General features: G+C 34.7%; 1 protein-coding gene across 1 annotated transcript; it reads right to left on the bottom strand.

The window, feature by feature from the left end:
- Positions 1-8,749: 8,749 nt before the first annotated feature.
- On the bottom strand, positions 8,750-9,142 carry LOC139868164 (uncharacterized). Its single transcript, XM_071856498.1, has one exon. The coding sequence runs from the start codon at positions 9,140-9,142 to the stop codon at positions 8,750-8,752; it is 393 nt and encodes a 130-aa protein (XP_071712599.1).
- Between the last annotated feature and the right edge of the window lie 7,314 nt (positions 9,143-16,456).

Genomic DNA, 16,456 nt, shown 5'->3' with positions numbered 1-16,456 from the left:
AAGAATTGTTCAACCAAAAGTTAAGTTACAACGTTATAAGTACGATTGAAATCTAGGCGACACGGTTTAAAGTAAAGTCAAAAGACGCTCCATGAAATGCATGTATACTCGACATCGGATGCAAGTATCAACTAGTAAGCGGAAGCATGTTTCACATATCGTGCAAGACCTGAGAAAAACATAGAAATCTGTCAACGAAAACGTTGGTGAAATCATAGGTTTAAGTAAGTAAGTACAAGTGAACCACAAGATTTGCATCAATGAAATAATAGTAATACATTCCAAAAGTTTGTTTCACGAGCACCCAATTATCAAAGCTTAACATTCCATCCATTGTATACCCCATCCATAGTGCTAGAACAAACACTGATTCTCGAAAATATATTTCATCCGTAGACGGTAGCGAACCGTCAAAGATGAGGGTTGTCAACCCATATGGCCATATAACATAAGTTCTCGCTTACACCCGGCAAGTGTAACTAATGATAATCGAATTGAGGATTTTTGTTCTAAACTCGTATGTAGAATGTTTGTTTTCCCGTTCTTGTGTTCACTTAGTTCAAAAGAATCGTTTATGTTTTCTCATCCCAAATATAAGTTCAAAAAGAGTAAAAGTGGGACTATGATCTCACCTTGTATGCACGAACCAAAAAGTACTTCGACAAGTAACGTGTGCAAAGAACAATGCTAGTCTTGACCTAAACAAATAGGTTGTATCAATAACGATAGTCACGAAGGGTCAAAGCTGTTCAATTAGTCCTATGGCTCGTTACGACTCGATTATATTAACATGTGAATCAACTAGTCAAGTTTCATGCAAGTTACAAGTAAATAATCATGTTAGAAAGGTTGCATAAGTATTTGGTTAAGTTTGACAAAAAGTCAAACTTGGTCGGGTCAAAGTCAACGGAAAAGTCAACATGGTCGGGTCGGGTCTCGGACAAATTTTCTATGCTAGTTATTCATATATAAGCATGTTAAAACAAGTTGCACGTGAATTTGAGGTCTAGAACATGCCAAACATTTTTCGTCAAAAGACTAAGCGAACAGCCAGTTTTAGGCCATTAGGACGGCGTCCCAGATGGCTGGACGGCGTCCTCTATTGAAGAGTGGGACGGCGTCCTGACTACCTAGACGGCGTCCAGGTATTAGAAGTGGGACGGCGTCCTGAGTTTCTGGACGGCGTCCTGGTTGGTTTCCAGGCCCTGTTTGCTGCAACTCTAAGTGCACGAACCAACAATCAAACCAACCCAAATTACAAACCGCAAACAATTAGAACATGTATTTTATATCACCGGAAAGGTATTTTGACGAGGAAAACACCTAGACACATTTCATCAAGCAATTCAACACTTACACACCCCAAAACCGCATTTAAACGTCCATAGTCAAAGTTCAAGTTTCAAATATGCATTTCATGATTCGGGCAACCGTCTTACATGTATGATATGCCGTTTCGAAGGTGATCAAACACACATTGCAACAAAACACTTAACCACAATATCTCATAGCATTTGACGCATCAAAAGTTCATGTAAAGCTTATCAAACCCTAATCCAAGTTCACAAAATCACTAATCATGTTCTTGGAGTTTCCTTAATCAACATATACATCAAAACGAAGCTAATGATACTAGTAACACTTTTAAAACATGCACTTTAACAATCTAACAACATTTGATCATCCAAAATCAAGGATTTAGCAAGTAATTTTCATATTGAACTAGTTACACCAAAAACAACGAATCGAGCATACAAACTACATACACGACATCACAATGAGCCATAGACGCTAATTAACAACTTTATAAGTCAAGAACACGAATTTAAAGAAATCTAGTGTTTTAGAAATGTTACCCAAATGAGATGAAGTTGGTACCAAAACGAAGAGGAAGTTGTAAGGAGCTCAAATATGTAATTTGTTTTGCAAAATACCCGCTAGATCATAAATGGATGATGAATCTTTGTGTTTGGAGTTAGAGAGAAAATGGAGGAAGTAATAAAATGGAGGAGGTGATAATGAAAGGGTGGAAAGGGTTTGACCCTTTGACCTAGTCAAAGGTTTGAACCCTTGGCAAGTTTGGTCCCTCAACTATGAATCGGGTGCGGGAATTAACCGAACGAATTATTTTAAATTTCACGGGAGTACGGGAGATATTAAATTCCGATAACGAGAATATTTAAAATGTTACTTAACAAAGGATACGAATCTAGATACGAAGGGTATTATTTAAAAAGAAAAAGACGGGCGTTAAAATAATTTAACGGAAAAATGCGGGATGTTACACTTTCATAGCGAGAAATTATGCGGATTTGGTGAGACGGTCAACAATAACCCAAATGGTATCATAACCGCCCGTCGTTTTTGGTAGTTTGGTGATAAAATCCATCGTTATCCTTTCCCACTTCCATTGCGGGATCTCGGGTTGTTGAAGTAGTCCGGACGGTCTTTGGTGTTCGGCTTTGACTTTGGAACATGTCAAACACTTAGAAACATAAGTAGCTACGTCCCTTTTGATGTTCGGCCACCAATATTATTGTTTAAGGTCGTGGTACATCTTATTGGCACCGGGGTGAATCGAGTATCGTGACTTATGGGCTTCATCTAGAATAAGACTTCGTAGGTCTCCATAACTAGGCACCCAAATCCTTCCGGCTTAATATCGGAGTCCGGTCTCCCTAATTTCAAATCGAGAGACGAGAATGTTCAAGAGCTCGTGTGAAACGTTTTCATCCTTGAGAGCCTCATCTTGGGCTACCCGAATTTGGCTATTAAGGTTGGTGTGGATGGTGATGTTAAAGGCTCGGACACGAAGAGGCACCGCTCTTTCTTTTCGACTTAAGGCATCGGCTAATACATTTGCCTTCCCGGGATGGTAACGAAGCTCGCAATCGTAATCGTTTAAGGTTTCAATCCACCTTCGTTGTCTCATGTTTAGTTACTTTTGGTCGAAGATGTGTTGGAGACTTTTGTGATCGGTAAAGATAGTACTCTTGATTTCATAAAGATAGTGTCTCCACATTTTAAGTGCAAAGACAACGGCTCTGAGTTCGAGATCATGTGTCGTATAGTTTCGTTCATGAATTTTGAGTTGTCGAGAAGCATAAGAAATGACTTTCGTTCATTGCATCAACACACACCCAAAACCATGTTTCGAGGCATCGCAATATACAACAAAATCGTCATTGCCTTCGGGAAGTGACAAGATAGGAGCGGTGGTTAGCTTTGTTTTCAAGATTTGGAATGCGGATTCATGTTCGGTTGCCCAAACGAATTTTCTTCCCTTATGAGTTAACGCGGTTAGAGGACGAGCAACCAAAGAGAAATCTTTGATGAATCTACGATAGTATCCGGCTAGACCCAAGAATTGACGAATGTGAGTAGGAGTAGTAGGGGTCTCCCATTTACTAATGGCTTCGATTTTTGATGGATCGACTTTAATACCTTGGTCACTTACAACATGACCAAGAAATTGAATTTCCTTTAACCAAAATTCACACTTGGAGAATTTGGCATAGAGTCATTCTTGTCTTAAAAGTTCAAGCACAAGTCGGAGATGTTCCTCGTGTTCTTCTTTGCTTTTTGAATAAACCAAAATATCATCGATGAACACGATAACGAATTTGTCAAGATACGGTTTGCACACGCGGTTCATAAGATCCATGAACACTGCCGGTGCGTTAGTGAGACCAAATGGCATTACAAGAAATTCATAGCTACCATAACGAGTTCGGAAAGCGGTTTTGGAGACATCTTCCCCCTTAACCCTTAATTGATGATAACCCGAGCGGAGATCAATTTTCAAATATACACAAGACCCTTGTAGTTGATCAAAGAGGTCATCGATGCGAGGAAGAGGATATCGGTTCTTAACCGTCAATTTGTTTAGTTCACGATAATCAAAGCACATTCGTAGGGATCCGTCTTTCTTTTTAACAAACAAAATCGGAGCGCCCCAAGGTGAATGGCTAGGTTGGATAAAACCACGATCAAGTAGTTCTTGGATTTGACTTTGCAATTCTTGCATTTCGGATGGAGCGAGTCTATATGGTGCACGTGCTACGGGTGCGGCTCCCGGAATAAGATTGATTTGGAATTCAACCGGTCGATGAGGTGGAATACCCGACAATTCGTCGGGAAATACATCGGAATAGTCACTAACAATTGGCACATCATCGATGTGCTTCTCATCGGACTCCACTTTCTTAACATGAGCAAGGATCGCAAAACAACCCTTACGGAGTAGTTTTCTAACTTTAATGCATGAAACGAGGTTGAGTCCGGTGCAACTCTTATCGCCATAGACGATCAAAGGTTCACCATTCTCGATAGGAATTCGGATTGCGTTAAGATCACAAAGGATGTGAGATTTCGTTTTGGCTAGCCAATTCATACCGATTATTACATCGAAGCTTCCTAGTTCCATGGGTATCAAGTCAATTTCAAACTCATTACCCAAAATGTTTAACGTACACCCCCGGTAATATGTGTCGGCACTCAATAGTTTTCCGTTGGCCACTTCAATGGTATAAGTGGTATCTAGTGGAAGTGGTGGAGTATTAAAAGAATGATTCAAAGTCTTGGATGCAAAACTCTTATCGGCACCCGAATCGAATAAACAAGTAACATAAGTGTTGTTGAGGAGAAACGTACCCGTGACTAATTCATTGTCATCTCGGGCTTCCTCGGTGTTGATGTTGAAAGCTCGTCCGCGTGTGTTGGTGTTGGCTTTCTTCTTCGGACACGCATTTCTAAAATGACCCGTTTGGCCACATTCATAACAAGTACCCGATTTTGGTGCATTTGGCACCTTTTGAGCGACGGGGGCGGCACTTCTACAATCGTTGGCCACATGAACACCCCTTTGGCACCGGTGGCAAAATAGATTGCTACATTCACCATAGTGGTGTTTGTGGCATTTGTTGCAAAAGGGTTTATTTCCGCCATAACTTTTCTTGGCGTCGGAGGTGAAAGGCTTTTTGGTGAAGTTGTTGTTATAGTTGTTGCTTGATTGGGGGGCTTCCCATTTTCTTTTGTTGCCGCTCGATTTATCCTCGGCCTTAGGTGCCGGAACTACGATTTCGTCAATTGTTTCGATCAATTGGCGGGCCATGTTCAAAGCTTGTTGTAGGTTAGCGGGTTTGGATGACATCACTCCTTGTTTGATGCTCTTTGGAAGACCATCCATATAGAGTTCAACCCTTTGAGATTCGGGGTTCACGAGGTTGGGACACATCAAGGATAGCTCGGCGTATCGTTTATTGTAGGCCTTGAGATCATTTCCGACCGCCTTTAAAGTTCTTAGCTCTTGTTTGAGCTTTCGGGTTTCTTCACGAGGGAAAAATTCGACGATCATCCTTTCTCTCAAATCGGCCCAAGAGAGGGCGTGAGCTTCATCGGTACCCACTGATTGTACATACGTGTTCCACCACGTGAGGGCGATACCGGCAAAGGTTTGGGTGGAATATTTGACTTTATCTTGGTCCCGACAACCGCTTATGCTAAAAACGGCTTCCATTTGTTCGAACCATCGAGTGAGCACAACCGGTCCCCCGGTTCCATCAAAAGTGTGAGGTTTGCACCCCATGAAGGCTTTGTAGGAGCACCCTTCGCTTGAGTTACCGGCCCCTTGATTGTTGTTGTGGTTGTTGTTATTGTTGGAGGAGTGATCGGCCATGGCCGCTTCCACGGCGGTGGCTATCATTCATTGTAGTGCTTGTTCGGGAGTCTCATGGCGTGGCACACGACGAGGAGGCATTGTTCCTTCAAAACACAAGAATACCGTTGATTAGTATTCTTAATAATACTAACCATGATATGGAATAAGGATAGAGAGAAATTTTCCTTGACTCGCCTTAAATTCTTTATGTCATAATGTCGGAATGTTCATATGAGTCACCGTAATATAATCCCGGAAATTATATTACCCTAATTCATATGTGCATTCGACACTAATTCATATAGTCAAGGTGGCGCGTCAATTAAATCAAGTAACGTGAGATTAAGATTGAATAAGAATTAGATATGATAGACGAGTTCGAGTATAATGCACAAGTAGTCAAGTAATTCCTACTTCAAGTCTATATGCCGGTTGTAGTCTAGACTCACCAATGTACCCTATGACTCGGGGTCAACACCAATGAACTCTAAATCCCTACAACCAACGCTCTGATACCATCTGTAGCGACCCAACCAAATCATGTTTGACGGCGCCGACTACTTAGGTCCCGTTACGTGGTCATAAGTCTTTAACATGACGTTTGACCAAAATATGTCGCATTCATTTCATAAGTAAAAGGATGTTTCAAGTTTACAAATGTAGTTCAAAAGACTAGTTACATTACAAAGTTTAACGTACGAATGAAACCTATGCGACACAATTTAAAGTAGTCAAAAGACGCTCCAACTATGCATGTATACTCGACATCCAAGCAAGTATAAAAAAGAGTGCGGAAGCATGTATCAAGTAGCTTTCAAGGACCTGAGAAAACATATAGAAAACTGTCAACGAAAACGTTGGTGAAATCATAGGTGTTTTAGTAAACGTTGCATTTAAACCACAAGATTTAGTATATTATGATTATCTAAATCATTTGCATTCCAAAGTTGTTATTTGTTTCGCGGGCACCCAATTATCAAACTTAACTATTTTGCACCCTTTACGTAGTGTTAGAACATACACTAGACCCGAAAATATATTTCATCCGCTAACGGTAGCGAACCGTCCGAATGAGGCTCGTCAAGCCCATGTGATCACATAATATAAGTTCACGTTTACACCCTGCAAGTGTAACTAATGATAATTGAATTGAGGATTTTCGTTCAAAGCCGTACGTGGAATGTTCATTTTCGTAGTTGTGTTCAAAGTGTAAAAGTATGATACGTATATGTTTCTCATCCCATAGTTTATAGCATAAAAGTTGTTTGAAAGATGGGACTATGATCTCACCTTGAGTGCACGTATGAAAAGTACTTCACAAAGTAACGTGTGCGAAGGATAATGCTAGTCTTGACCTAAACAAATAGGTCGTATCAATAACGGTAAACACGATAGGTCAAAGATGTTCAATTAGTCCTATGGCTCGTTACGACTCGATTATGTAGCATGTGAATCAAATTGTCAAGTTTCATGCAAGATACAAGTATAGAAACAAGTTAGGAAGGTTGCAAAATCATTTGGTTAAGTTTAACAAAAAGTCAAACTTTGGTCGGTCAAAGTCAACGAAAAAGTCAACACGTTCGGGTCGGGTCCTGAACTATTTTTCTGAGGTTTTTATTCATATATAAGCATGTTAGAACAAGTCTCATGTGAATCGGAGGTCCATAGTGTGCCAAACATTTTTCTTATAATTGACATGTAGGTTAGAACCTGAACACGGCTTAGGCCGCCGCGATCCAGGATTGCCGCGCCGCGACAATACACGGGAGCTGGTACCTGGTCAGTCTCAAATGTCCAAGTCTCAATTCAAAACACTTTCAAGCATAACTCGCAAACCGCTAATACTTAGAACTCGTATCTTATATCGTTAGAAAGGTAATTTGACAAAGAACACAACTAAATACATTTCACCAACCAAAAACATTATTTGTAACAATCGGATTTCCAAAGTAAATGATCAATTAATGCACACATTTAATACTCAAATTTGATAAGTGCACATTTATGATTTGGGCATTTAATGCATACATACAACATGCCGTTTTGTAGGTAATCGAGCATACAATACAACTAACTACTTACTAACAATAAATCATGGCATTTAATGCATCAAATATTCATTTCAAGCTTATCAAACCCTAACCCAAATTCACCAAAATCACTAATCAAGTTTATGGAGTTTCCTCAAGCAACCTACACATGAAATTGAAGCTAGTGATGTTAGGAACACATTTAATACATGCATTTATGACATTTAACATCATTCAAACAACCAAATCACCAAATCAAACACACCAAAGTTTATGTTCATGCTAGTTACTTCAAATAACAAAATCGAACATATAAATCATATATTCATGTTAGACTTGAGCCATAGACACTAATTAACAACTTTATAAGTTAAAAACATCAAGAACACTAAATCTAGTGATTTTAGAAAGTTACCCAAATGTAATGAAGTCGGTATGGAATCGAAGAGGAAGTTGCAAGGATTCCAAATATGTAATTTGTTTTGCAAGACACCCGCTAGCTTGGATTTAGATGATGATTCTTCAAAATGGAGAATTGAAAGAAAATGTGGAAGTAGAAGAAGAAAAGGAAAATGAAAATGAAAAAGATAGGTGGTGGGGTGACTAGTCACAAGTTAGTCACCTCTTTGGCTCTTTGACGAAACTAGTCCCTCGAGTTCGGTTGCGGGTGCGTGAATTACCTAAACGAGATATTTTTAAAACGCGTATTAACGGGAGATGTTATAAACATTTAACGGAATTTAAAAAGTTAAACGGAAAAGTAAACGGAAAAAAGGCGGGATGTTACAGCGACCGTGCAACTTGTTTTCACAAAACTGCGTTGCAATTCAGTTTGGGGTTTTACGGTTGACTATGCGGTCGACCGTACCTCAACCGTGTGTTTACCTGAACTTTTTATTTCATTCTTTAACCTATGTTTGACTTGGTCGTTTGCAATATAAAGTATAGATTAGTGACCTTGCGTGTTTTATGTTAAGATGTCAGTCATCACTTATGCGTATGTGTGTGTCATCATCAAAACATATTCTTTGGTTAATTATACTTAAGTTTATTGCCATCATCAAAACATATTCAACCAACAGTATCCCGTTGGGTACTCAACACCGTTTGCCACGAAAGGGACGTCTGGCATGTCTTCATTAATCATTGACTTGAACAAATCAATAGAGTCCAACACATTTATGTCGTTGTTTGTGCCCGCCACACCAAAATACGCATGCCATATCCAATTATCATACGAGGCGATGGTTTCAAGCATAATAGTTGGGTGACTATGGTTGCCTCGCTTAAATTGGCCTCTCCAGGCAACCAGACATTTTGCCCATGCCCAATGCATACAATCGATGCTACCGAACATGCCCGGTAAACCATGAATCTCCTCATGACCCTCGTACAAACATTGAATGTCATGCAACGTAGGCTCTATTAGGTAGTCGTTCGCATAAAAATTCATAATGCACTTAGTAAAGTTAAATAAAGATTCCCTGCCTATCGTTCGGACATTTGAAGATACTCATCCAAAGCATCAGGTGTGTAACCGTATGCAAGCTGACGTAGTGCGGCTGTCATCTTCAATTCCGAACTAATACTCCACATGCCACGCGAATCGCGTCTTTGATGAAACCATCTAAAATAATCCGGTAACGGATGAGACGACCCGTCCTAATCCATAAGGACGAATACAATAATATATGATTACATTGCGAGGTATTTGACCTCTATATGATACATTTTACAAACATTGCATTCGTTTTAAAAGACAAACTTTCATTTCATCGAAAGTTGACAGGCATGCATACCATTTCATAATATCCAACTATAAATGACCTAATCTGTCATTTACTTAATCATAATCTTTATTGAAATCAACGACTTGAATGCAACGTCTTTTGAAATATGCCATGAATGACTCCAAGTAATATCTTTAAAATGAGCAAATGCACAGCGGAAGATTTCTTTCAATCCTGAGAATAAACATGCTTTAAAGTGTCAACCAAAAGGTTAGTGAGTTCATTAGTTTATCATCAATATTCATTTCCAACATTTTTAATAGACCACAAGATTTTCATTTCCATTTCTCATAAATATACATCCCATACATAGAGATAAAAATCATTCATATGGTGAACACCTGGTAATCGACCTTAACAAGATGCATATAGAATATCCCCATCATTCCGGGACTCCCTTCGAACATGATAAATTTGAAGTACTAAAGCATCCGGTACTTTGGATGGGGCTCGTTGGGCCCGATAGATCTATCTTTAGAATTCACGTCAATTAGGGTGTCTGTTCCCTAATTCTTAGATTACCAGATTAAAAAGGGGCATATTCGATTCGATAATCCAACCATAGAATGTAGTTTCGATTACTTGTGTCTATTTCATAAAACATTTATAAAAGCAACACATGTATTCTCAGTCCCAAAAATATATATATTGCAAAAACATTTAAAAAGGGAGCAAATGAAACTCACAATACTGTATTTTGTAGTAAAAATACATATGTCGTCATTGAACAAGTGTAGGGTTGGCCTCGGATTCACGAACCTATATTAAGTATATATATTTATATGTTGGTCAATATCTGTCTAACAATTTAGGTCAGGTCATAGTGTATCACAATCCTAATGCTCGAGATTATCATGCAAAAGTCAACAAAAGTCATCTAATCTAAAAATGACTTCCAAAATCTATTTATGTTTATTATATAACTTAGATATAGTCATTTTATATATTTAAATATATTTATCAGATTTTATTAGAGTAAATAATAAAAGTCATTTATTAATAAAAAATTTATATTAAAATTTATATATGATAAAAATATACTTTTATATATCTAAAGTAATATAATTTATACAGTTCACTCAATATCATAAAAATATAGTCGTATCTATTATTAATGTAATTATATTACGTGTGATAAAAATACCTTTGTAACCCATATTTATTTGATAAAATAATATTGATAATAATAATAGTAATAAGTAAAGGTTGTATTATTTTATAATAATAACAATATTTATATTTACTAATGATGATATTAATAAAATGATAATTCTAATCATGATAATTTTAATAATAACGATACATCTTAATATTAACTGTAATAATAATAACATTTTATATAAAAATAATAATTCTATTCAAAATGAGAATTTTTAATAATGATAATAATACTAAAATGATAATAAAAATGATATTTTATAATAATAGTAATATTTTTTATCAAAAATTATAATTTTAATAAAAAATGATGGTTTTGATATAAATGAAACTTTTAATAATAACAATAATGATAAAAATAATGAAAACGATATTTTTCTCTTAAATCAATATCTTACATTTTAATTTCATCATGATACTCTTACTCATTATTTCCTAATTGATTTGTTTAATAGCTTTTAGCCCTCTTTTATATCGCATACATAATAATGATAATAATAGTAATCATAATAATTAGATGATACTAATATTAGTTTTAATGATAATAATACTAATAATAATAATAACTAATAATAATAATAATAATAATAATAATAATAATAATAATAATAATAATAATAATGATAATATTAATAATAACCTTAATGATAGTAATAATAATAACAATAAATTTTTTTAATGAAAAATACTTATATTGATAACGATAATGATAATAATAATAATAATAATTATTAGATAATAATAATAATGACGATAATAACGACGATAGTAATAATAATAATCATTTTAATAATAATACTAAAATTAATGATAATTCAGTTGACTATATCTTTTAATCCGTTTATCGAAACCTACGCTTTCTAAATGAAAAGTTATTAATTTTTCGCCAGCTTTCCAACGACATGCATATCATATACCTTATCTCAGTAGTATATGTATTAAATTCATGATTCATCATAAACTATTTAACGATGAAATTAAGCATACAAACATGCATAAACATATATACTCGAGCACTAGTCAGGGATACACTATTAATATATAAAAGATAAGATATGAATGCTCACGTATCAATATTGTGATTCAATATTGTAGGAAGATACGTAGACGCGACGAAGATGATAAACACTAGATTTGACTCACGAGCAATACCCCCGAACAATACCCATAACCTCCATAGCTATAATCCGTAATTTCCTTAGCTCTATCCCGCTCGAAAAACCCGTTTTGAAATCGCTTGATCATAACCTCGTCGTAGTATTTTATGTAATAATAATACTAATAATAACGCTACTAATAATACTAATATCAAAATAATGAAATTGATATTAATAATAATAATAATAATTTTAATAATATATATATATATATTTATATATTTACGGAGTAGTATGAAGAGAATGATTCACAAACTAAAATTCGTTCGATTTATATAGACATGTTAACCTCACCTACCCCTCATGCAATTGCATGAGGTTTGTGAGGAGAAATCATGTACTTGCATGAGGACTTTTTCAAGTTCATAATGCATCAAACAAGCTGCCGACACACTCGCTTAATTATATATATATATATATATATATATATATATATATATATATATAATCTATCTAATTAATTATATATTATATTATATTATATTTATATTCATAGTTGAATTATAATTTTTGTTCCGTTGTCTCGATCATTGCCGCTCGACTTGTGCCCCGGTTCCGGTTTTTCAAACGTCCTCTCGTACGCTGAGAAAACTTGCACTATACATTACGCGACGTGTACCTTTATCAATAATTAGACTTAATCATCATTAAACTATATCACTCGAAGTGTAACTTGAACATTCAAGTGTTTTGGTCATTTGCTTCTATAAATTAACGTTTCATTATGTTTACATATGCATATATATATATATATATATATATATATATATATATATATATATATATATATATATAATAGTATTATTTTAACTAAAACGTTTTATAATTAATATTAAATCTTATTACATTGTAATATATATATATATATATATATATATATATATATATATACACCTTCATTTCAAAATATAAATTTGAAATATAATATATAATTTTTCAAAACAAATTATATTTCAAAGTTCATTACATAATTTAAAATTGTCTCGAAATTAATAATACTTTCACCTTTTTGAACAATAAAAATATATTTGCAAGTTTATAATACAAAGCTTTAATTAAGTTCTTCAATTTATATTCATAAACAAATTATCTTATAAACGTTTTAATAATAAAGTTCTTTTTAAACTGAAAAATGTTTTTGTATGTTTGAAACTCAATCAAATAAATATGATAATTTTGTTTTTCAAAACTAAATATATTTAAGAATCATTTTGTTAAAAGGTTAAAATAAGGGAAATCGTTATATCATAAAACGTTTTAGAAAAATAAATTTTTATATACTCTTTAATAGGTTTCGAGTTTTTAAATTACAGTTTGTTGGTGGAGCGTTAGAATACGTCCAAAGGTTAAATAGACTTATGAATCATCTTAAAGTAAAATGTTAATTTTCTTAACTCGTCGATATCCAACATCTGAGTTATTTATTTTCTACGTTCTTACTTTCATATAAAATGAAAGTTAAACTAATTATTTTATCAAAGTCACGAGGAAAATATTGTAAAGCATAAATTAGAAATCAAAAAGGACTCTCCACTAATCCTTGTCGAGTTCCCGTTAATTGACACATTTGTTCTTACTTGTAAATCACTTTACCATTTTCCGAATGTTGTTAAAAAGAACAGATTTCTTAAATCATAGTGGACCTCATAACAGAGACCCGTAATCATATTCACAATGTATCTGATAATTCAATCATCTGATATTATCTTTTAATTCCGTCGATAATTATATTAAATATATATTGAAACAAATACATTCATGTAAAGTATTATACATCTAATACTTTGTTAACGTTTTCAATTAACATAACTATATATATATATATATATATATATATATATATATATATATATATATATATATATATATATACACATAAATGTTCTTGAATCGTCGAGCACAGTCAAAGGGCAATTGATTACATGAACATAGTTCAAAGTTTTTGAGATTTCAACATTACAGACTTTGCTTATCGTGTCGGAACATATAAAGATTAAGTTTAAATTTGGTCGAAAATTTCCGGGTTGTCACAACGGATTTGGGGCGTAGCTTAGAATATCGTCCATGATTCTAAGGAAAACACGCCGCCGCATTCGAAACTGCCGTTTGAAATTATCGTCACTATATTTGCAACGCTCGTTAAAATAATCATCCATCAAACGTTCATGTGCTTTGTAATGGTCACGGCGTATGTGACGACGAGAATTTACTTCATAATCGGATTGATTAAGTTCGTCCAGTACGTTTAGCGCATGCGCCGTAAATTCGTAATCGTCTTCGTATGAACTTGAAGAAAATATAATTTTTGTATGAAAAATAAGATGAGAATAATATGTTGTGTAAAAAATGATAAAATGAATAGAGATTATATAGAGGAAAAGGAAAAATAAAAAATTGAATTAAATACAAAATGTAGCCGTTGGCAACGGATAAATTTCAAATTCAAACTTCTAACGGTACAATTCAACAGCGTCGAATCAGCAACATTGTAAATCGACGCCGGGACCGACGCCGGTCTGGTGCCTGCCGACCGTTGATTCCGGCGTCGATTTAGGGGGACGGTGGCAATTTTGTTCGGGTACCGAGTGCTCTAAGGCCGGCCCTGACATTAAAATGCCCTGGCGTGTCGGTAAAAGAAAAAAATTCCCCTATAGCTACAGAATCATTAATTTATAGTTGGTTTCAGTTCGTTAACTAGATGATTAATAAAACCTAACAAAATACATATCAATTTAGGATAAGATTTACCTCAAAACTGAAATCGAATTACAACCATACTAATTACATCGAGACTTATCTTTTCTCCTCTCGGCATACCACTTTACATTTTTAATATGGTGAAATTTTTTTAAAGCAAGTGAATATTTGTTTTTGACAAATAATAAGGTAGGTGAATGCACAACTTCTGTTGATAGGTTGAGTTTAATGGTGATTGACTATGTGATTTGTGTTAGAAATATTTTTGTAATGAATATGGTGAGGGATGTTTGTGATTTTATCAACTTGCTAGCATATTTTTCAATATTCTGATATTAACAATTAACCATTAACAGCATATACTATATATGATGACTTCCTTACTGTTCCATATACTATATATGATGACTTCCTTACTGTTCACGAGGGTAATCTAGTCTTTTTATTTTTATTTTATTAATTACGTTACATATATAAGATATAAAATGTTTGTTTGGCTGAATGGTTTTTAGGGTTTCCTTCATCTTAAACAGCGCGGGTCTGATTCTTTTAAAAAAAAGTTTTACACTTAACGTAGGTAGTGGATCACCATTTTAAAGTTTTTTTTTATGTTTCAATTACAATGTTTTTTAATTTCTCCTGGCTAAAGAGATGTGCAGGAAAGAGGAGCGAAGAATAAGCCCGACTAAACAACACCATCGTACCATTCTTTTGATGACCACTACTACTTGTCGTCACCAACAACCTTTTGGAAGAACCATAGTTGGTAGATATTAATAGTTTAGTAGCGGATATTAATAGTTTCGTAGCGAATAACCATGTAACTGACGTTCTTTTGATTTAACAACTAGGAATCCACGCCAATATTTTTTTTAAAAGGCGATATCGACATCGAATGCTCTCATTTGTCACCCACACACGCGTTAGGAGGAAACTCTTCACACACCATCGCCACATTGGGTACCTGGTGTGCTTTGGATTAAACCAAAGAGGCTTAAGTAAACAGAGAATGCAGAACAAATGAAACAATAAACAAGGATAATATATTTTCAAGTCAGCAAAGAAATGATTCTTTAAAGTCACTCTTCACACAAAGATAATCAAGACTTGGTGGAAGGTCCAGCACAGGATTCTAAGTCAATCAAGTTGGCCGATCAAGCATGGAATACTATCCCTTGATTCTCTCCAAGAACAAAGACACAATCTAGGTCTTTTAGAAAAGAAAGATGAATAGAAGACTTACAGTAGGAGCGTTCAAAGTAAATAAAGAAGAACAACCTGAGAAAGAAACAGTAGCGAAAGAAACATATTAGGGAAAACCCTAATTTTAGCAATTTAGGGTTTCGAGAAGAAAACCATGGAAATCGGCAGTAATGAACCAGAAACATTATCCACATATCTTTATTGAACCCAAACACAGTCAAGAACACAATTTAATCAAATAATTTTGACTGAATTTCAAAAACCCCAATTTTTTCCAATCGCCACCGATGGGAGAAATTATGAACACAGTAACCCAATATTAAAACCTAAGCTCTGATACCATGAACGAAATCACAAACAACTCCAATTACAGGAGATAGAACTTTATTCAAATCAACTATAGAATTCAGAAATCACAATCTGTCAAGATAGCTCAAACTATAACCAAATAATTCATAAGTCTTCTAACAAACTATAGTTCATATAATCATGAACTATTAATACAAAAATTACAGAAAATGTAATGAAGAACTAATGAACACTCAATTAAGAATTGAGAGAAACTAATGAATCGTGCGAATATGTTTTTTCAGAATGAAAAATCATATATCTGATATGTTAAAATATATGTAAAATATATTTTACACTCCGCACCCTTCAATTATCCAGAATACTGCTTCATGCCCTCTGCTTCACTCCAAGCTTTCAAAAACAGTCCTTCAACTTTCAGAAATGACACTAAATCCCCTGCACAATATCTTA

This window comes from Rutidosis leptorrhynchoides, chromosome 9, assembly GCF_046630445.1.
Source record: "Rutidosis leptorrhynchoides isolate AG116_Rl617_1_P2 chromosome 9, CSIRO_AGI_Rlap_v1, whole genome shotgun sequence".
Taxonomy (NCBI): domain Eukaryota; kingdom Viridiplantae; phylum Streptophyta; class Magnoliopsida; order Asterales; family Asteraceae; genus Rutidosis; species Rutidosis leptorrhynchoides.
This window is presented reverse-complemented; position numbering and strand designations above follow the sequence as displayed.